This window comes from Pecten maximus, chromosome 3 (assembly GCF_902652985.1).
Source record: "Pecten maximus chromosome 3, xPecMax1.1, whole genome shotgun sequence".
Classification (NCBI taxonomy): domain Eukaryota; kingdom Metazoa; phylum Mollusca; class Bivalvia; order Pectinida; family Pectinidae; genus Pecten; species Pecten maximus.
Genome location: NC_047017.1, coordinates 8,886,635 through 8,909,562, shown reverse-complemented (window position 1 = coordinate 8,909,562; position 22,928 = coordinate 8,886,635). Strand labels below are relative to the sequence as shown.

Below are 22,928 nucleotides of genomic sequence, written 5' to 3'. Positions count from 1 at the left end.
TCTAACCGTAGAATGTAATCAGAGAATTAATTCTCTGTGATGATTGTTCAGAAGATTTAAATGTGTTTGTGTATATTAGAAAAGTATTTGATAGATTACAGTAATATACTGACTGTTTATTTTACTGATCGATATAAAAAGGATACTAACACAACATATATTTCTCTGTTTTCAGGATCAAGCCAAATGGTCAAGGATGTGTCTGCTTAACATTGCTTCATCTGGCAAGTTTTCTAGTGACCGCACAATTTCAGAATATGCCAAGGATATTTGGGGTGTGACACCCAATGAACTCAAACTACCGGCCCCTCACCAATCTCTTGACGAAATGATGGCACAGGCAACAGCTGCTGCCAAAAAAGCCTGAGCATTATTTGACTCTGGGGACTCGCACTTCCAATCCAGTTGTGAGAGAGGATGCAATGTTTAAACTGTAACTGTGAGAGAAAGTTCACAATGATGACAATTGTAATAGAAGACCACCTACCTAACACCATAACTGAGAAAAAATTGATTGTCAGGATTATACTCGATGCTTTAACTGCGCCGGAGAGGTATACTTCCCAGTGCTACAGTAGATATTGCGGCTGAGGTGTGTGGTGGTTACCATTGACAGGAGAATCGGCTCTCTCTGTTGTAAAAGCTTGGCAATGTTCCCTTTAGAGATTGAAACCTGTAGGTGTATTGTTCTTTTTACATTTGTAACGAGGGATAAAATTGAATTCCAGATGTTTAAATGTCATAATGCTTGAGTAATGTAAGTTTTTGTCTTGCAATAGATCTGAGAGTCAATTGAATGTCAGGCATAGTATGGTGCAAGTGATACCAATCTGATTATGTGTAGGTATATTTAATACATTATTACAGTGATAGTATTTGTTATTAATTTCTTTTGTTTACTGTAATTGATGAATTAGGCAGAAGGAATTGTTTCTTCTGTATAATTTAGAATCTAGGTAACTATGTTTTTCTGAATTTTACTTTCCTCAGTGTTGGCAGTATTCTTAAAAAGTGTAAATCCATTTTATTTTTATTACCAGATATTATGTAATGTTAAGTGCTGATATGAAACTAGTTATACAAACTTGCACCAGTCCAATGATCTGTGTAAACCTTGACCCAATATCACCAAACTGCAGTTATCAATTATCATAGCTCTCAAATGTAATGAAATATCAGATAATTCCAGCATTTTATACAATTTGGCCAGGTCATAGTTTCAGGTGGACCTGACCAGATTAGGTGAGTTGGTGACATTGAGGACCAGATAGATCAAATGAAATGTCTTCTGTCATTGCTAGTTATTTGTGTTACATATCAAATTAATATGCACAATGTACTGGAGTTGATGAACTGACACAATATATATATACATTTTGAAGTGATAATTTTGAAGTGATATGTACAGTATAGATTCTTTTTATTTTCAAACTGGATACCAAATCTATAAATTCTATGCTTTTTGTTATAGATTTTCTTACATTTTTAGGTTTAGCACCAAATCTATGTAAAATGTGCTTATTTATGATATAGGGTAGGGGTTTTGATATCAAACTGTTCTGTAGTGTTCTCAGTATTTGTTTGCTCTGACACCAACATGCATACTGAGATTTTTGCTATAGATTTTTCACATTTTGTTAAATCTTTACAACAGATCTATGAATACTGCGATATAATGCTTGCACACCATTGGATATGTTTTACCCTAGCTCCTTATCAAACAAGGTACTCAAGTATCAGAAAATGCAGTGATTCCTAATTCCAGGTTGATGTGTTAAGATTCATTTTTTATGTACATGCATGCAGATAATCCAGAAAGTAGATATTTCAAATATTAATGAGCATTCCAGATTTAGGATAGGTTCAAAAATGTTTTTGTGAGAGGTATGGTCAAAAAACATTTTTTATGACCTTTTCTGAAGGCAGATCCATAGTCGGTTGTTTCTAATCATCTGGCTCTGGGATCGCCTAACTTCTTATGTTAAGGTGTTGTCATCATCAAAATTGGATTTAAAGACAACTTTTCAGTTTTAATTAAAACATTAGAATTTCAGTAAAGGAGGTGGTGCATGGCGGCCCACGGCCGAATCTTATTTTATGCATGATATTATGATAGACTTTTACCAAATACATGTCATTTTAGACACTAAAACGAAAATTGGCAAATGTTACGCAGCGCCACCTAACATGATTTCTGTAAAAAATGTGTACCCTCCCTTTTAAATTAAATATATTTCTTGTACAAAAGTACTTGATAAATTTCATATTGCATTGATAGTCTCATGTGACGTTATATTTTATAAAAACATGTGTGTTTAGCATGAATTTGTATAATAGAAAGTGTAATTACAGCTTTTTTAGCAAAATTTTCAGTTAAAAATTTACCTTCTTGAAATTTTCTTTTATTTGTTAAGTAGATAAAATGTAATAATCGTTGGAGTACTATCAAATTTTGCTTTCAAAAAATATGTTTGCATATTAATCTTAATACACAACCAAAAAAAATCATCAAAAATTACTGGATAACAAAAGATTTTTGCATACAAAGAAAGGTGATGAAGTCAATTGTATTAAAAAACCAAGGGTTAAAAAGGAGCACCCTGTCTGACCCAAGCAGTAAAGTCTGATTGCATTGTTATTTTTGTTGGATTTTTAGCATTTGCCTCTATTTTCAGTACTTTCGGTACTTTGATATGTTGTCCAAAATTGGGGGTGTATGCATTTAACAATAATAAAATCTTGGCATATCCAGTAATTCACCAAATAAAGTTGTTTCATTAAATGTTTATGAATATCCATAGATTATTTCTAACCGGAAATTTTGATAGTACTCCATCAATAACTTTGTGGTATTAGACTTTAAATGAAAAGTTAAAAACAATGATTTTCACAAAGATGACATCAAATTAGGCTGAAATTTAATTTAAGTGTCACGGAGCGTGATGATTCATATACAAAATTAAACCTTGAACAAATGGGGTGAATTTGTTTCACAAATAGGAAATAAAAATATGTTCTATAATAGTTAGTGGTCAAAACATTAGCTTCTTATGCAGTTTGATGGGGGAATAATGAAATCACCAAAAAAAGAATATATACATTGAGGATTGGAAATTAATTCCTCCCACATAATCGGGGATATTATGCTTTTGACAAAAATATGTTTCTGGGAAAAAAATCGCTGTGGGCCGATTTAGCCCTCCTATGCACCACCTCCTTTATGTTGAGGAACACTCCTTGACATAAAGAAAACCTTCACTATAAAGTTTGATGTAAGGTTTAAGAATACATTAGTTTATATAAATTCTAATATTTTCATAACAAGGCTTTATACACATGACAAGGCTAAATGTGATTTTCGAGGCCCTACTGAAGAGTTTTAAGTTATATTATTTCATTCTTGTACTAAAACTACACTAGCTGTATAATTTGTATGTACAATATTTGACAGTAATATATTTTCTGTGGAAGGACATTTGTAGGGGTTGATAATTATGTTCCTTGTCACGTTAATTACTGTTAAGTGGGTATAAAGGTATTCCTGTCAATGGGTACTAATAGCTCTCCTTGTTAACCTCTTCAGTATCAAACTAAATAAGCTTTGTGATGAATTTGGTGGCTTCTAGTTTTGATTACAGTATCCTGGAAGATCACTGTAAATATATAATGTATTATTTTCTAGATTTTTTCTATTTTTCACTGTTTTGAAAAAGTTTGCAATATTTACATTTTGGTATTCATATATATACTGCATGTTTGTTTGTCTGTTTGTACTTTGCTGTCAACAGATTTTCCTTCAAGAAAAAAATGTCCTTAAAGTCCAACAGCAGCCAAATATCTTTATACATGTACATCACAAGGTGTAGAATACACCAGATGTTATGTCACAAGGATTTGTACTGTCCTCAATATAGATGTAGTTTGATGTCACACGTGGAATTTGTAGTTGAACAGAACATTAGGCATGTGGTTTGTTATGTAAATGTATGCCTATATATTTGAGATTGTTGTAAAAGTTAATAGACTTTGTGTTCTGTTCTATCCTCTGATCTTCCTGTAGCCCCTCTTACTGGGATAATTGACAAAAAATGTAACCCACATTTCACTCAGATATGATGTTATGTCATTCATGAAATTTGATAAATTTAGTTTTAATAACATCTTTTTGAAAAGAAAAAAAACCCTGATATGTAGAAGCAAATGATATAGCAGAGAGATACTGTTGTACAAGTACAAACTTGTAGAGAAAATATACCATCTAAAACCAACTGGAATAGTTATTACCAGATTAGAGGACAACTAGAACGTGTAACGACCAGATTAGTAGTGGCTCCGACTGGAAAGTGTAACGACCAGATTAGTAGTGGCTCCGACTGGAAAATGTAATGACCAGATTAGTAGTGGCTCCGACTGGAAAGTGTAACGACCAGATTAGTAGTGGCTCCGACTGGAAAGTGTAACGACCAGATTAGCAGTGGCTCCGACTGGAAAGTGTAACGACCAGATTAGTAGTGGCTCCGACTGGAAAGTGTAACGACCAGATTAGTAGTGGCTCCGACTGGAAAGTGTAACGACCAGATTAGCAGTGGCTCCGACTGGAAAGTGTAACGACCAGATTAGTAGTGGCTCCGACTAGAAAGTGTAACGACCAGATTAGTAGTGGCTCCGACTGGAAAGTGTAACGACCAGATTAGTGGTGGCTCCGACTGGAAAGTGTAACGACCAGATTAGTGGTGACAGAGACTGGAAAGTGTAACGACCAGATTAGTAGTGGCTCCGACTGGAAAGTGTAACGACCAGATTAGTGGTGACAGAGACTGGAAAGTGTAACGACCAGATTAGTGGTGACAGAGACTGGAAAGTGTAACGACCAGATTAGTAGTGGCTCCGACTGGAAAGTGTAACGACCAGATTAGTGGTGACAGAGACTGGAAAGTGTAACGACCGGATTAGTGGTGACAGAGACTGGAAAGTGTAACGACCGGATTAGTGGTGCCAGCGACTAGAAAGTGTAACGACCAGATTAGTGGTGCCAGCGACTGGAAAGTGTAACGACCAGATTAGTGGTGACAGCGACTGGAAAGTGTAACGACCGGATTAGTGGTGACAGAGACTGGAAAGTGTAACGACCAGATTAGTGGTGACAGCGACTGGAAAGTGTAACGACCGGATTAGTGGTGACAGAGACTGGAAAGTGTAACGACCAGATTAGTGGTGACAGCGACTGGAAAGTGTAATGAAAGTCAACTTTCGTGACCTTTTATATTAATTTACTATGTGAGTTAGCATATAAAATAAGGGATTCAAGATCTTCTGTAGTCGCTTTTTGTTATTAGAACATACTTGAAATAAATAAACACCTTCACCTGTATATTGGTGACAGTGTTTTTATCTTTGTAAAGTGTCTCTCTGCAAAGCGTTTCTATTAAAATGCATCAAATAAGTTGTAAGTAAAGGTATCTGTGGAGTGTTATCTACATAATTTATAAAACGAATGTGGTATATAAAGCGTAAAGAGCCTACCAATACAACCTATATCTAGCCCAGGATTGTTCATGAAATATCTATATATTGATGGCAAATTGTGTAATACTTAGTTTGTTGACAAATAAACCTGTTATTTACCTAAACGTAGTATGTTTGTTTCTGCAGTGAATTTGTTCTTTATTTATCACTAGATTAAACCATACGTTTATGCATAGGTCCGTGGTCTGTCTGACACAGTATGGTCATTAAAAATCAATTTAATCAAAGTTCTGTTGTTGTAATCCTTGATGAAGTTTACCTAGAAGTAGAAAGACTGAACTTGTGTCCACTCAGGAAGTCTAACTCAAGTTGGTGAAATGTGAGCTCGTTATCTAATGCTCGAGTTAATTGTACTTGGACCAGGAAGAAGATAGAATAAGAGACGGGTTCATTTGCTACTTTTGAAATATCCACTGAAGTATGCGTGTGTCAATTTTTAGGGACGGAGTTCGATAAGAGGATAGCTGAAATTAAAAAAATCTGTAATTTACATGTACATGTAAGATATCTGGTAATTACCTAAAACACGTACTGGAATCAAATCACTCATCACCCTAGAACTATCGGACTAAATTAAAGATTGCTATAAATAACTTCGCGAACACTTTATTTCGGGAACACTGATCTTGATATTACTTTGAATTCGCGAATGATGAGCGTTAAGAGTTATGGACTCTCCAAGACTTCTTTATTGGAAACCGATAGTTTGGTCTTGGTCGCCATCAAAAAGTGTTAATTTCGTACAAATAGGATTTGATTTCGCGGTTGACTCTCCTCGCGTATTAACGCTAAAATAAATCTCCCGCAAAATATAAGTGATTTACAGTATTTTACAGGAGACTGTCATTTTAACGGCGACTGATCATATGCTACTAAATATCAGCATTCGTTAATAAACCTGCTGATATTTATAGAACTCCGATTACTGTGCTTATTTATTCCTACATGTAGTACCAGCCTCAGCCTTGCTCAGGTCCGGGGTCGTATTCATCTCGAGCACCTGTATAATCTTCAACACTGCAATATTAGTCTCCACACATGACAAGGGGGGCGTGTACGCGTTGTGTATTAGGGTAATGGATTGGACCAGTTACGTTTATTACGTGGACTTTCGTTGATTGTGACAGTCTTTATGGAATATTAAGGATGTCTTTGGATTATACACGATATACATCCCTGGCGAGGAGATATATAACACTGACAGGGTTGTTGATACCCTTGTTATCAGATTAAAATCTGAGATACTAGTACACATACGTGGGAGTGATTTAAGGTCATCCAGACCGGTTAGTCCTCATCATGGTGTTTGTGGATATCCAGCTTCTCATCCAGACGTGTTTATACTTCGCCACAACGATCTGTGGATTCGTGGTTTCCATTTCTGTAGGAGTGACCACGGTATGCTCTATCTTTTACTGTAATACAATGGGGGATAAATATTATTTCATATGTACATGGATTGTTTTGACAGCATAATCATATTATTTAGGATATATGAAACTTTTTAGTGTGTATGAATTATGAGCCAACTCCACCCTCACGACGTTAACTTGATTGAGATGACCTATATATACTTATATTGCTATACAGGACCGTCTAGTCAGCATCGCGTACACACCTCGCCCCTTCATCACTACTCCATCACTGCACGCTGTTCCCCACATCCCTGTAGTCTAGCCGCCTAATCAATGTCTCAGCCTACCTCCACCGATACCCCATATACCTCGCATGAAGTCTAATCCAACTGCTCCATATCCGAGCCGACCCCAACTATACCCCATATACCCCTCCTGTAGTCAAACCAACTGCTCCGTATTCGAGCCTATACCCTCCTCCCCGTGTTTGTTGTTATACATGTATGTTGTGACATATTTCTCTGTTACCCCTGCAGTCCGCCGTGTTTATACCCCGATAAGATAACACTAGCTTCAATGAGATATTACGTCTTGTGTATGTAATGAGATTGTGGCATAGCAGTCCTGATATTTCTGACAGAAACAGTAACAAAACAAAAAAACAAAAAAAACAACGACGATTACAAATAACAAACAAAAACGTGTCATCGCGTTTTGATTTTTATTGAAAATCTATCGAATATTGATCTTAATGTACCCGGTATCAAATGATTGTACTTAAGAGTAAAAAGAAAGATAAATCAAAAGTAGGCATGTGTCGTGTTCGCGCACTCGTTAAATGGTTTTCATGTAATGTCCCTGGGAATAAATCTTACGGCGGAGAAAGATGACAGGGAATTTGTCAATAGTGTGTATCTTCACGGCAAACAATCGTACACCATAAATTATCATTTGACCAAATAATGACACAAGAGAAAGTTTTAGGGACATGCTTAGACTGTATGCTTGTCTTGATAAACCATATATGGTACCGGTATCTTTATTCAATACAGTACAACTGCGACATGATATTTATATCAACAACGCATACAACAATGCTAGCATTCAGATATATTACATATTCTACCACGTTTGCTATGCAACGCAAGCAACGCGTGTATTATTTTCCAGTAATGCACTCTCGTGTCAATAATACACGCTCGTGAGTCACGGCTGTTAAAATCTTTCCTCTCCAAAATCGTGCATTTGTAAACAAACATGGCGGCGCCAAAACGTTTGAACGTCGGAGACCGTGTATTTTACAACGGAGAAATTTGGCAGATTGTTAATTTCTATCCACCCAGAGAAGACTTTGCTAAACAATATGTTGTAAGGTCAAATTCCACAGGCAACCTTTGGAGAGCATTTCTACATGAATTGCTGGCCGACATCCCCGAAAGTTATCGAAACGGCTTGGAATTGACGTCAGCTTTTGAATATTAATTAGCACGCGCGCCTTATCGTTTCTTGTGAATTGTAACAGCCATATAGCGACACATTTCCCGAGGTTTCGTTGCCGTTTTTCTATTAGGAAGAGGTAGATCTCAGAACTAAACAGTACATGGTAGAATATAATAGAAATAATCAACTTTGACTCGTGTATTGTTGCAGGATATACAACTCGGACTCGGATATTTTGCAATCTTGATTGATAACTCAGGCCTGCGGCCTTCGTTATTAATTTAATTGCAAAATATCCTCGTCCTCGTTGTATATCTTGCAACAATACACGAATCATCGTTAATTATTCTTAAATAATTTAAATGACGAAGGAAGACAATTTTAATGACTTGTTCCCTGACCGAGTCTCGAACTCACGATCTACCACACCATATCGCTTGGCCAGAAATATACAGCTGTATATATATATATATATCCTATGTATCATACATCAGAATCTCAGCTTGTATTGCTAGTGAGGGAAATACCAATATCTAAAAGAATGTAAATGCATTTATAACTGCTGACTGAACTCAAATTGTTTACCCCTATGCCTCCGGACTAACCCGCTGTACACTATAGCCCCACCTCTCCACAATACCGCCGGACTAACCAACTGTACTCCATAGCCCCACCTCTCCACAATACCTCCGGACTAACCCCCTATACTCCATAGCCCAACTCTCCGAAAAACCTCCAGACAAAGCCACTGTACTCCATAGCCCCAACTCTCCATAATACCTCCAGACAAACCCCCTGTACTCCAAAACCCAACTCTCCACAATATCTCCAGACCAACCCACTGTACTCCATAGCCCCAGCTCTCCAAAATACCTCCACTCAAACCCACTGTACTCCATAGCCCCAACTCTCCATAATACCTCCAGTCTTACCCACTGTACTCTATAGCTCCAACTCTCCACAATACCTCCAGTCAAACCCACTGTACTCCATAGCCCCAACTCTCCATAATACCTCCAGACCAACCCACTGTACTCCATAGCCCCAGCTCTCCACAATACCTCCAGACAAACCCACTGTACTCCATAGCCCAACTCTCCAAAATACCTCCAGACAAAGCCACTGTACTCCATAGCCCCACCTCTCCACAATACCTCCGGACTAACCCCCTATACTCCATAGCCCAACTCTCCGAAAAACCTCCAGACAAAGCCACTGTACTCCATAGCCCCAACTCTCCATAATACCTCCAGACAAACCCCCTGTACTCCAAAACCCAACTCTCCACAATATCTCCAGACCAACCCACTGTACTCCATAGCCCCAGCTCTCCAAAATACCTCCACTCAAACCCACTGTACTCCATAGCCCCAACTCTCCATAATACCTCCAGTCTTACCCACTGTACTCTATAGCTCCAACTCTCCACAATACCTCCAGTCAAACCCACTGTACTCCATAGCCCCAACTCTCCACAATACCTCCAGACCAACCCACTGTACTCCATAGCCCCAGCTCTCCACAATACCTCCAGACAAACCCACTGTACTCCATAGCCCAACTCTCCAAAATACCTCCAGACAAAGCCACTGTACTCCATAGCCCCAACTCTCTACAATACCTCCAGACAAACCCACTGTACTCTATAGCCCCAACTCTCTACAATACCTCCAGATAAACCCACTGTACTCTATAGCCCCAACTCTCTACAATACCTCCAGACAAACCCACTGTACTCCATAGCCCCACCTCTCCAAAATACCTCCAGACAAACCCACTGTGCTCCATAGCCCCGACTCTCTAGCCTGACCCAATTACATCATTACCCACTACTCCAATATCCTACACCTATTGTTCGTTGTTATTGTTCTAAGTGCTATTTATTCCTATATGCTCAGTAGGCCGCTTTATACATCGGTACTTTTTTTTAATTATATCGTAGTTATTGCGACAAATGTAACAAAATACACATTAAACACGTTATGGATATGTACAGTGTCCATCACTTAGAATAGATCTTATCATTACAATAGGGGACCGCGGTGGCCGAGTGGTTAAGGTGTGCCGACACTTTAACGCTAGCCCTCCACCTTTGGGTTGCGAGTTGGAAACCTACGTGGGGCAGTTGCCAGGTACTGACCGTGGGCCGGTGTTTTTTTCTCCGGGTACTCCGCCTTTCCTCCACCTTCAAAACCTGGCATGTCCTTAAATGACCCTGGCTGTTAATAGGACGTTAAACAAAATAAAACCAAACCAAACCAATCATTACAATACATTAATCAGGACGACAACAGTGAATTCTGTCTCGTCCAGCAGGGCATCAAAACACTTTTGTCTCGTAAATCTCAACACACCCGGTGTCGCCTCTGTATCCTGATACTGGATTCTGCTGGAACCCATCCCTCGTGTTACTTAACACAGAACTCACAAAAATATGATATAAATTGGTACATTTTATGTTGAACGTAGGCTATCTTATAAAACCAATATTCAAAGCTTTCTGGTCCCTTGCTTAAAGCAAGAGTTCTTCCAGGACCTTCCACTTCCTCACTTTACTTTGAAGTTTTCACATACCAATTTAAATCTTCCTTTTGTATTGTAAACACTGCAATTGTTTCAGTAAGTCTTCAAAATATATGGCTTCATAATTTCTGCCACTGTACCCTGTAGATGGTAAATTCTACCTGATTATTTCCCTGTGAATCATCTGAGTTCTCCGGGAGGAAAAGTTGTCTGTTTTCGCTCTGTCTCATTTTGAAGGTGTGGTGTTGATACTTACCGCCTTAGAAAACTTTTAACTGGGGCCAAAGACCCAAACAAAGACTCGGCAGTCACGTCTTCCGATTGGAAAGAAGGATATCTGTGTCTCCATTACGGTAACGTTAACCTGGCCACAGTCTTATAACATATAGTTATGGACGGACGCTGTGACAGCTATAATAGGGTATCATCCTTGTTTTCCAGTTTCAACATCTTTCGAACTTTCAGGAATATCTCTGGAAAATCTGCAATACCACTTTATCTAAATACTTTCCCGGTATATCTTTGATGATTCCATTTCCCTGACGGAGGCGAGGAACTCTCTGCCTCTCTGCCTCTGGTTACCTCGAACGGTCCGAGAATAAATATTGTCATTGTCTTATGTATATCCCTCGCACAAGATACTGCTCTTGCTGTGAGAGCTTGATCGATATAAGTTGCGGTCTCTTCTCCCATTTCTCTGTACCTCACGTGTTGAGCTTATTTTGTTTGTTGCACGTCCGATGTATTTAGCACTCGGCGTGATCCTCTGTTACATTGATTAGTCATTACTTCCCCAAATGTCACGCACTTTGCGAACGAATTAGTGAACAAATCCGTCATCCTGAATCAAAAAAAAATCGCATGTTGATATCTTATAATGGCGCAATAGTACTGGTTTGCGCATGACCAGTCATGTGTACATCCGGTTGGTCATTTGCGTTCGATTAGGAACAGAGTGTTTATATATGGATAACTGTTGATTATACAGGTAAGTATATATGTTACCATTTGCTCCACATTGTCACTATAGGCCTATAAGCTTACCAAACAAAAGGTAACGTTATCAGACCAACCTTCTCTCATAATTCCAATTGGTGTATTGATATGAAGAACAATGTCCGTGACGTTGTCACTAAATGACGTCGTTTTGTCCGACCAATATGGATTTTTGACGTCAGCCTCAATATTCAATTTGTCGGAAATCCCGAAAGAATTATATGATCATCTTTTCAAGGAAAGCAGTTTAATGCTTAAACAGACACTTGGTTTTACCACAAAAACAATTTAACTTAAATAGACACTTGGTTTTACCACAAAAACAATTTAAGTAAAAAAGTGTGTTCAAAGGAACTTCTTAAAAAAACACTTAGTAATATATTTTTTAATCTGTTTTCAGATAAAATTTGATGGATCTTGTATTTTATACGGACACTTTGACTGGAAGAATTCGACATCATTTGTGATGACGTCAAGTGACGTAGTGAATTGCCAGATGCCTATATGGGTCAGTGTGTTTGGCTGTATCTTCTACTGTGTCGGCCTCGGAATCTACGGCTCCTACGCTCTCCACAAGTCTCGTGCCGACCCATCCATTGCGTAAGTATTGTGGAACCTCGGTAATCTCGACACAAAAACCTCGGTAATGCGAAGGTGTTTTACTAATGTTTGTAACGTTTGTAAATTCTTCACAATTAAATAACACTCTTTCCTCTGACGTTAAATACCCTGTATGTCCATACGTAAGTTGTGGAACCCCGGTAATCCAGACTCCAGTGTTTCGATTTACATAAACACTGTACAACGAGGTTTGATTTATAACAATTAAACTAGTACTGCTATCTGGCACTCAATATGTAATTAGTAAGAGACATAAGATGTTCAACTAATAATTTAACAAAAATTCAATTAATAAACCATTCAGAGTAGAAAAAGAAAATTAGAAACTTACATCGCAAATCATATCTTGCTGAGTGACTTCTGTACACGTGACGTCATTTGACTTCGGGTCTAGCAATGTTTATCTCTTCCTCTGTGATACCTGTTTCATCCTCCTTAGTTCTCAGATGTGGGTCATGCCGTTCGTGTTGTCGAACTCGCTCCTAACAGCTCTCGTCCTCATCACTTCCTGTCTCATCAGTGTGGGATTCTCAGATTTTTGCAGCAAACTCACGTCGAAAGGGTTCATCAAAAAGTAAGATTAATTTTGTCCTCTCCTGACAATTTTCTCCCCCTAACCACAATAACATAAAATTTATAGTATGTAGTATCTTATTCAGATGAAACCAATTGATTTGTACCTAATATTAACTTTATTTTACTTGAGATAATAGATCTTTGAATTTGAATAGCTTAACTAAAATTAAAGTGAATTAATTTGAACCTTGCAGATGCGTTGATGGACAGGACAATGAATGGACAAACATCTTAACGAAAGGAAAGTTTAATGTTGGACACTTCTACGACCGTCTATCGGTGGCTGAGGTAAGTTATCGAGATAGTACATGTATATACATATGTTGGTATATTTGTTGGACACTTCTACACTTCTATGACCGTCTGTCGGTGGCTGAGGTATGTTATCGAGATGGTAAATGCATATACGTAAGTTGGTGAATATGTTGGACAATTCTGCCACCGTCTGTCGGTGGCCGAGGTAAGTTATCGAGAAGGTAAATGTAAATATGTAATATGACATCGATATCTATTTTACAGATGAAGACTATGAATCAGTTTGATGGTCGCTATCTTGATCTCATCGTGGCCAGCAATATATTTCCTTTTGCGATATTGAGTTAATATTGTCGTTAGTTTACTTTGGTTTCATTATCGTTTGTTGGTTTCCGGTTTTAGAACATTAAGAAAACAATATCTAGATTTACATGGCGGGAAAACGCACTTACCTTTCCGGTTCAGAAATTCCTGCTTGTATTCCTCTTCTACGTTTCCATGTGCTTCTCTGTATCTTTTTCAAATAGTTCATACTTAGTTCCTCATACCTGTGTATCGAAGTCTGATTAGATCATAGTTTTATTTACATACACTGTACATTCTCTTTCACCGACGGCTTTCTTGCAATTCATAATGTTGTATATATTAATAGTTTCGAATAGAAACGATTTCCTGTCAGTGTCACCACTGACAACATAAAAACGTAATGTTGTTCTAAAAATACTTCCCTAGTAACAAAATGGAAGCTCCCTCATCACGTCTGAGGTCATGTGTCGGGAGAGACATTCGCGGAGTTCCGTGTGAGATACATTCATTGCTAACCCGAAGTTGTGCTTTTGTTGTAGGCAGGGTCGTGGATATGCTTGCTCCTTTGTATTTGCCAGGTGTTGCTTTGCATTCTTCGTTTCATCCGGAACAGAAAGCGGAGGGCCAGCGCTGCTGCAGATTCCACATCTCCTCAGCGAGAGCTCACGCCTGACCGCTACATCTAAACTGTTAGACAATGAAGGAAACAGTGAGACATACCGACAAGAGATAGACTAGATAAAGTGATTGCTGCAGATTACCTCAAATCTGTGGAAAATCGTTTGATATCGTCTTGGAGAGTGTTCTTTTGAGATTTTTGACTTTGCGGATTTATCATGTGGTTAGAACAAAGAAACCGTTCATTGAAATATATAACATGTAATCAATATATATATCATGTATCCTTATATCAAACATTTTGTATATGTGTTCAAATCAGCGATGTTGATGCTCGGTGTCAAATAGCGTCGATCCGTACTGTACACACAAGGTAAAATAATTAACTGGGTTGTGTATGGTCTACCGACACACTTAACAACTGGAACTGAAGGAAGGAATGGTATTCTGGGTTTTGTAAGGTCTACCGACACACTTAACAACTGGAACTGAAGGAAGGAATGGTATTCTGAGTTTTGTAAGGTCTACCAACACACTTAACTGGAACTGAAGGAAGAAATGGTATTCTGGGTTTTGTAAGGCCTACCGACACACTTAACAACTGGAAATGAAGGAAGGAATGGCATTCTGGGTTTTGTAAGGTCTACCGTCAAAATAACCAACTGGAACTGAGGGAAGAAATGAGTACACTGGGTAGTGCATGATTCATAGACACCGTTCCCTGGTAGTGTTTCTTGAGTGCATCTAATGTTACTCCGCAAAATGTATAACATACGAAACAAAAAAGTCATAACTTCCTGCACCATTCAGGTTTCGCCATAGCTCTTCGATTATTATCAGAATATATCATCATATATGAAGCAAGCATTTCGATTGTAATCATTTAAAAAAAACAACGTTAGGTCAATTTGTTGTCAATTGCTCGTTCATCAGTTTGCTAATTTCAAGTTTCACGACTTGTTTTGGCAGAAGAAAAGATACTTCTTTAAGCATGTAAATGCAGATAACGTTAACGTCATTTTTCTAACACAATTGACGATTTACTAAACATTATTAACATATATAATGATCATTTTAACCCAAGCTATACTGAGTATAGTACACGTGGAATTTGTACTGATATTTTCATTTGATATGCAATTACAAACGTATGGTCTATCGGTTCCTGCGCTAAATTACGTAAATATGATAACACTGGTTGTTTTCCTTGAAATCCTTGTAATTGTTTATATCATTTAAAGCCATCATGTATCATAAATAATGCTGATTTTTTCATGTATTGTTTCTGTTTAATTCATATGAAATAGGCACTAGCAAGCAAAATTGAAGTAAAATGATGGCAATATTAGGTATTAGGTGTTACATTGGCATTGTGAAAAGGTGATAACCTAAAACCCACATAATATCCTTAATCTTATCTTATATCAATGTATTGTTTTAACTTTGTGATAATAAAGTAATATATTAATATGATATATGACGTCATTATTATTTCGACTTCGTGATAATAAAGTAATATATTAATATGATATATGACGTCATTATTATTTCGACTTCCTGATAATAAAGTAATATATCAATATAATATATGACGTCATTATTATTTCGACTTCGTGATAATAAAGTAATATATCAATATAATATATGACGTCATTATTATTTCGACTTCCTGATAATAAAGTAATATATCAATATAATATATGACGTCATTATTATTTTGACTTCGTGAAAATAAAGTAATATATCAATATAATATGACATTGTTATTATTTTCACTTCGTGATAATAAAGTTAATTGTAACATTATGTATACCAATCAATATATGTTCATTGATTTCGAACTCTCGAATTCTATTGATTGGTTGATGATTATTATTTTGAACTACATAGCACCACAGGTTTGTGGCCGGATAGCAAAGTGACCTGGTACCATTTAGTGACGTCATCAACGTAGTATTAATAAATTGGTTACCAGATGCAATAAGATCATGTCTGCTGGTACATTTTATTTATGTAAACAGCTAAACATGTATTTATTCCTCGTTTCTAATGTTATCATGTACCCATGCTATCCATTGAAAGTGTTGTATGCTCATTTAATTTGTGGACAATATGCTCTCTGTTGTCTGAACCAATTAGCTTTCCACTACTTGTCATTAAAGGATTGTTTTGTCTTTAGTTACGTCACTATGGTAACATAATTCTACGGTAGTAATAAAACTTCAGACTTTGTATCAGAGCGATGTTAAATGTAAGTGTAACAATACAAAAATGTTTACCGAACCCCAGGTTATCGCAAAATATGACTAATCCTAGAACGGATTACCTCAATTAGTACCGACTTTGTCCATAAGTGCTCGTTGTAATTTTGAGGCAACGCCAAACGGAAATAGAAAAAACTACGTCATGTCTATCTGAAGATTTTTTTCTGTCTGGGACGATGCTCATTGGTTGTGCGTTGAACATATTAGTAAATTGAGACAAAATCATCAATTCGTAAGGGGGTTTTCCCGTACGATTATGTGACGTCATCCGAAAAGTTTGACGAGAAAACATTACCCGAAAAAGACAGATTCTATAATAAACTAATCGACTCAGATCTATCCGACGCAGACTATGTACACGCACAATCGGTCTGGCACACCTTCGACATAACATGCTTTGGTCAATACCATGACCTTTACTTAAAGACGGATGTGTTGCTACTAGCTGATGTGTTCGAGAACTTTCGCTCCATCAGTCTTGATTATTATCATTTGGACCCCGCCCATTACTACTCGGCTCCCGGCTTTTCATGGGACGCTATGCTGAAAATGACTGGGGTAGAACTTCAGAAATTTGCTCAGGCCAATAACCCAAAGGCACCTGACTATGATTCGTCAAAACCAAATACTTGGCTCACGTACCTTGATATGAACAATCTGTACGGTACTAGTATGTCTGAATCCCTACCAGAAAAAGACTTTGCGTGGTTGGCAACCGAACAAATCGCACATTTTGACGTTTCTAAAATTGACGGCGACGCGGAAACCGGATACAGTTAAGAGGTTGACCTTGAGTATCCGGATTATTTGCATGACGAACACAATGACTACCCCTTAGCCCCAGAAAACATCAGCATCACAAGAGAAATGTTATCTCCACATTCACAACAACTCCGTAAGAAATTGAATATCAAAGGGAAACCGTCCAGAAAATTAGTTCCGAATCTATGCCACAAGCGACAATATGTCCTCCACTACCAAAATTTGAAATATTACCTTTCTAAAGGCATGGTACTTACGAAAATCCATCGAGTTATTGAATTTACCCAATCTGCATGGCTGAAACCCTACATTGATTTTAATACAGCGAAAAGAATGCTCGCCAAGAACGATTTTGAGAAGGACTTTTGCAAACTCATGAACAACTCTGTCTTTGGCAAAACGATGGGAAACATGCGAAAAAGAGTCGGTGTAGAGTTGGTCAATACACCAAAATGCCTCCGCAAGGTCTGTGCCAAACCAAATTTTCAATCATTCAAAATTTTCAACAAAGATCTCGTGGCTGTCAACATGAAGAAAACAAACAGCCGATTTATGCAGGGTTCTGTATTCTAGAGGTAGCAAAGATGTTCATGTATCAGTTCCATTATGATTTCATCAAACAAAAGTATGGATCAAAAGCAGAATTATTATTCACTGACACGGACTCCCTTGCATACAGTATAGAAACACCTGACTGATACACAGACTTAAAAGACAATGCTGACCTTTTTGACACAAGCAATTACCCAAAGGACAGTCCAATATTCAGCATGAAAAACTGTAAAGTGCTCGGTAAAATGAAAGACGAATGTAAAGGTCAAGTCATGGATCAGTTCGTCGGATTAAAACCAAAAATGTACAGCCTGAAATGTGGGGGTATTGAGAAACGTACAGCTAAGGGCGTTAAAAAGTGTGTTATTGAAAAGCAATTGAAACATCAAGCTTACTTAGCATGTCTTTCTTAGCAAAGTAATTGCAAGCATCAAATGAATCTGATACGAAGTTTTGACCATCAACAGTACAGCATCACCGTCAACAACACCAGTCTTCCTCGGTACGACCACAACCGGTATTTCACTGGCATAGAGAGTTTGGCTTACGGTCATTATACAATTTCACAATGATGAACCATTTCATAAATATAGCTTGAAATCTGATCTTTTATGGTGTTATCATTTGTACAACTACACATTTATATATAGGTATATTTGTGTGTCCATGTATTTTCACTATTTATTTTATACAATGCTAAGTTTGCTTGATTGTCGTAAATACGATGTTCATTAAGTTTAAAATAAGCACACCCTGTCGTGAGATAAGAGACTATTATAAGTATATCAGTTAATGTGTTAATGATAAAAGTATGCCCTTTTAATGTGTAAGTTTGTATATTTGTCATGATACCATTTAATATTCATAATAAAGTCATTAAATGTCGATCAATATTTTGTTTTTTTCTATTGTATCAATACAGAACAATGACAACATTAGAGTTTTTACACGTTTTATTTACAGCAAAAATACAGTATTCGGAATTATATTATGCATATTCTTATATATGCACACATTTAACTTTTAAAATATAACATTCGAGCTGAAAATCTAGTCCTCTGATTCATTATCAGTATCCTCATCGGTTTCGCCTTCGTCCTCCGTTTCATCAACGTCCTCATTGTCAGAGCTTTCTGTATCACCAATCTCCTCATAATCGTTGTCTGTGATGGAATCTAAGTATTCATCAAACTCATATTTATATTTCCTCAATGTCTTTCTGATTGCTTTATTTTCATTCACACCGCTGTCGATGTATCTTTCTATTGTGTCCATAATTTTCTCATGTAGCCTAAGATGTCGCACTTCAAGAGTTTTTCATATACATCCATGAATTGTTGTATGTCGACTTCCTTAAGTTTCATGCTTGCTCTTTTTTCTGCTTCTGATTCAGACAACCCTTCCTTCACATACTTTTCCCACTTCTTCTGCCATTCCTCTTCGTTCCGTTCCTTTGCTATTTGAGCGAATTTCATAAACACAACATGATCTTCATCTCCCAAAGTTGAATCATCATCGCTGTCCTCTGATAGCATTCTTTCATAACGAATCTTTTTACGAGGTACAGTCTCATCAACTTCTTCAATCTTCCGCTTTGTTAAGAATTGATCGGGACACCAATGCTTGATATGATTTTGTAAGTCGTGACTGTTTTCAAAAACCAGTCCACAATCACATAAATGCATTTTACCTTCCTTATTATAAGAGGAAATCATATTATGGTTCTCTAGATATTCTGACTTATTGGGTTGTTTTCTACGGCTGCCGTTGTCTGAATGATCAATTTCTTGCCTCTGACTCTCAGAATACGTCTGCTCTCCGCGGCTGTCTTTTTAAGAATGAACAATTTCTCGTCTTGAACCCTTTTTATATTCACAGAACACATTACCATGCAAACGTAATGATTCTGTAGTGGTTGGTTTCAAATCTACTATCAGATAGCCATAAGGGTTAGCAACAGCGTGGTCAAATTGATGTAGCATATAGTGTGATTTCCCTGGATACATCTGCCTAGCTAAGGTCTTAATTTGTTGTCTATCCACTGGATTATTGAACACTACCAAGTAGTGACAGTTCCTCCTTTGTGTTGGATCTTTGTTGTAGTACAGATTTTGATTGATAGCTATGACTGATAGATTCCTATGATGACTGCCTTCCGTAAATAACTCGTTAATACGAGGATCTTTCGAAGCTGTAGACATGAGATCATCTATCACGATAAGGTTTCTGATGTTGATGTCGAGAAACGAGTCCTGTTCTATATCTATAGGGATCCCTTGTATGCATTCTACTGTTGGCAAGGCTGTAGATTTAATTATATCATACAGAGGCTGCCATCCTTTGTAAAGCCATATGATTCAAGATGATAGGAGTAGATATTATGTCTGTGCATTTTTGAAGAAGTATCTTGACTAAAAATGTCTTTCCACAGGACGTAGGTCCGGATTGGTTTGTTTGGTTTGTTTTTGTTTAACGTCCTATTAACAGCCAGGGTCATTTAAGGACGTGCCAGGTTTTGGAGGTGGGGGAAAGCCGGAGTACCCGGAGAAAAACCACCGGCCTACGGTCAGTACGTAGGTCCCGGAAATATTGGCCGTGAATGGATGCTTAAGACAGAATCTAGCGGCACTTCTAGCGGCACCTGCGGTACTTCTTGGTCGGAGAAAATATTTCCATTTTGGATTATATGTTTATCTCTCTTATGTCGAAGCAAATCTTGAGCTCGAGAATATTCTTTAGCGCATAAGTTACACCTATGTTTCATTTTGATCGATGTTAATCCTTCCACGTACTAAACATAAACGACGAGGAAAGGAGTATCTTCGTCTTTTATATTATCGCCTAAATGTCTTCCATGTCACTTTCTTTGATCCAGCTATTGAACTTTTTCGGGTAACCCAGCCACTTGACGTAGACTTCTGATATTCCATTTTTCTTGCGACGTTTCAACACCTTTTCCACTTTGAATAGATCGTCTCTCCCTTTACTGACCTTTTGTATCTCGCTGTTGTAAAACGTTCCTTTAATCGGGTCTCCGTCGTAGTCCGCAATTTTGTAGATGGGTATACCCTGGCGGAGGTATCTTGCTTTAATAGTGAACACTTCTTCTGTCCACTTTTGTTCGTAATCCCGTTGAAACGTACGTCTTTTACTCGATATCCGTACTACATCTCCTATCTTGAATTTAAATGGTTTTGAGTGTCTTTTTCTCTTCAATATCCTTGGTTTCTTCGAGTCCACGTACAAATGTTTCCACATCAATGTTTCATTTGCCTTCTCAATAGCATCCGGTGATTTACCATCCAAAGTACTGTGAGGTCTTGCATTGTAGTTTCGAACAATGTCTTGCAACACACCTAAGTAGTGATGGGTCCGGTTGTGAGTGAACTAGCGATACATCAACGCTTTCAATGTCCTGATTACTCTCTCAGCATAGTTTGCATGAGTGACGTTATGAGTAACGTCATGCCCGACTCCCTCTCTATCTAGATATTGTTTCACCCATCTATTTTTCCACTCGCTGCCCGGATCCGGTCTTACTTCTTGTGGTTTTCTACCCTGACCAAAGACATGTTAGAATCCGTCTATGATAGACCGATGTTGTTTATTCTTCAAAGGAATAACCCATACATGACGCGAAAACACGTCGATAGACAACGAATAAGAAACGCATCCCATCGTTTTCCTTCTCTAGGTTGGATACATCAGCAAGATCCACGTCCCATAGAGCATCAATACCTTGAGATATTACTTTTCTAGTCATAAACTTGTAGCGTAGAGGACGTTGTAAGCTGTAGGCGTCTATATCCTGAAGGAAATGACGAATGGCATGAATTCCTACCTCGTACTTTCCTTCCCTCTTTAAATATTTGTAGATATTTTCTGGTCCCGCATAACTGATCGGGTTGTTAAGATCAAAGTAGATATTTTCCAAGTGTTCCTTCCAACCCATAATTGAAAGAATGAATCACTTCTCTACTTTTCATAGTTTTATATGCTAATCTGAGGTAACACACAACATGTTTGCAGTTGTCAGTCTATCAATAAACCTGACGTAAAGTATATCCATAATTACAGTTATACAATTATTATTATAAATTAATAGGACATTCTAATTAGAGGTCATGGGGTCAATCCCTCATCCCTCACTGATCCCTCACTGATCCATCCCGCCAGGGAGGGATTTACTATAAATAAAGAAGGAGGGATAAAGTGGCGCAGAACCACCATTTCCTATTCATCACGTAGTCTAAATTCAATTAAATTTAACACTGAGCTTCCTCCGTACACTTTGGAAATGTTCTTCAGTTAAAATTCAGTCGACCGTGACCCCGCTCAACGCTGCAAGCTATCAACTGATTTTTCAAGAAAGCGTGCATCCCAGGAACTTTTGCACCATACATGTATGCGCTGGTAACTCATTACAAATCGAACTCTGAAAAAGTACAGATCAGTTACACAACATTTCTTTTCCAAACGATTGTACAGCGAAATGTCGCTATTGACTGAAGTCGATAGTCATTGCTCTGATAATGCAGTGGCAATATGGTATACACGAGATAACAATTTTCCATCTAGTTGGGCGTCTCAGAGCCGCAGGGATCTCTGGAGCGGACGCCCGCGTATTATGTCACGACATCAAGATAGAGGCATACGACTTACGCACATCCGTAGCTGATTTCAGACGGCGAGGGAGACAGTACGTCAAGTTGTCGGCAATCATGGTCGGCCAGTGTGTCCAAGAACGGTTGAGAATCGGCTGCGGAGGTTTCATTTTAGGCTACGACCCAGAGGCGACGCCATCGTCAAATGCTGTGGCTGCGTGTATATGCACCTAATCGGTTTCGTTTGGCCGTTTGGAAACGCGTGTTATTCGATCACAGACGAGTCTCGCTTTACGCTTTACAGGTCAGATGGACGACAACGTGTCTACCAACATCATGTTGTGCGATGTTCTGACGCTTGCGTAACGGAAAGCGACAGATTCGGGGGAGAGTCTGTTATGGTATGGACGTGGGATATCTCAAGGCGTGCAAACACCTCTCGTGGTTATCCGTGGTAATCAAACAGCAGTAACATATCGGGATCAGGTCTTGAGAGCAGGACAACTCAAGCCCCCATGTTGCTAGGGTTT

General features: G+C 38.0%; 3 protein-coding genes across 4 annotated transcripts in view; 2 read left to right on the top strand and 1 right to left on the bottom strand.

The window, feature by feature from the left end:
* LOC117323108 (glycogen phosphorylase, muscle form-like) overlaps positions 1-2,195 on the top strand; it is a 30,662-nt gene extending 28,467 nt beyond the window's left edge. Inside the window, exon 16 of the mRNA XM_033878121.1 lies at positions 176-2,195. Within this exon, the coding sequence (XP_033734012.1) occupies positions 176-367 (192 nt within the window). The 3' untranslated portion in view covers positions 368-2,195. The remainder of the gene's footprint in view (positions 1-175) is intronic.
* Positions 2,196-6,542: 4,347 nt separating this feature from the next.
* On the top strand, positions 6,543-15,684 carry LOC117323107 (transmembrane protein 179B-like). Of its 2 annotated transcripts, XR_004531650.1 has the most exons (6): positions 6,543-6,924; positions 12,241-12,440; positions 12,901-13,035; positions 13,232-13,325; positions 14,138-14,738; positions 14,858-15,684. XR_004531650.1 is itself a non-coding variant. In XM_033878120.1 (5 exons), exons 1-5 carry the CDS (start codon positions 6,826-6,828, stop codon positions 14,282-14,284), a joined length of 675 nt encoding a protein of 224 aa, XP_033734011.1. In that variant the 5' UTR covers positions 6,543-6,825; the 3' UTR covers positions 14,285-15,684. The 2 variants fall into 2 exon arrangements, 1 of the variants encoding a protein (XP_033734011.1); XM_033878120.1 differs by having other exon boundaries at positions 14,138-15,684.
* A 3,160-nt stretch (positions 15,685-18,844) lies between these two features.
* LOC117324603 lies at positions 18,845-20,470 on the bottom strand. Its single transcript, XM_033880524.1, has 3 exons — positions 20,436-20,470; positions 19,208-19,441; positions 18,845-19,085 (listed from the first exon to the last, which is right to left on the bottom strand). Exons 1-3 carry the CDS (start codon positions 20,468-20,470, stop codon positions 18,845-18,847), a joined length of 510 nt encoding a protein of 169 aa, XP_033736415.1.
* Positions 20,471-22,928: the final 2,458 nt, after the last annotated feature.

Excerpts from the sequence above, each read along its gene's own strand:
- LOC117323107 (XM_033878120.1), top strand. The coding sequence starts at position 6,826 with ATGGTGTTTGTGGATATCCAGCTTCTCATCCAGACGTGTTTATACTTC. Across the intron at positions 6,925-12,240 it reads TTTCTGTAGGAGTGACCACG|ATAAAATTTGATGGATCTTG; the intron begins GTATGCTCTATC and ends ATCTGTTTTCAG. Across the intron at positions 12,441-12,900 it reads CGTGCCGACCCATCCATTGC|TTCTCAGATGTGGGTCATGC; the intron begins GTAAGTATTGTG and ends CATCCTCCTTAG.
- LOC117324603 (XM_033880524.1), bottom strand. The coding sequence starts at position 20,470 with ATGGAAATATTTTCTCCGACCAAGAAGTACCGCAG. Across the intron at positions 19,442-20,435 it reads CCGACCAAGAAGTACCGCAG|TCACGACTTACAAAATCATA; the intron begins GTGCCGCTAGAA and ends TTTTGAAAACAG. Across the intron at positions 19,086-19,207 it reads TGGCAGAAGAAGTGGGAAAA|GCTACATGAGAAAATTATGG; the intron begins GTATGTGAAGGA and ends GCGACATCTTAG.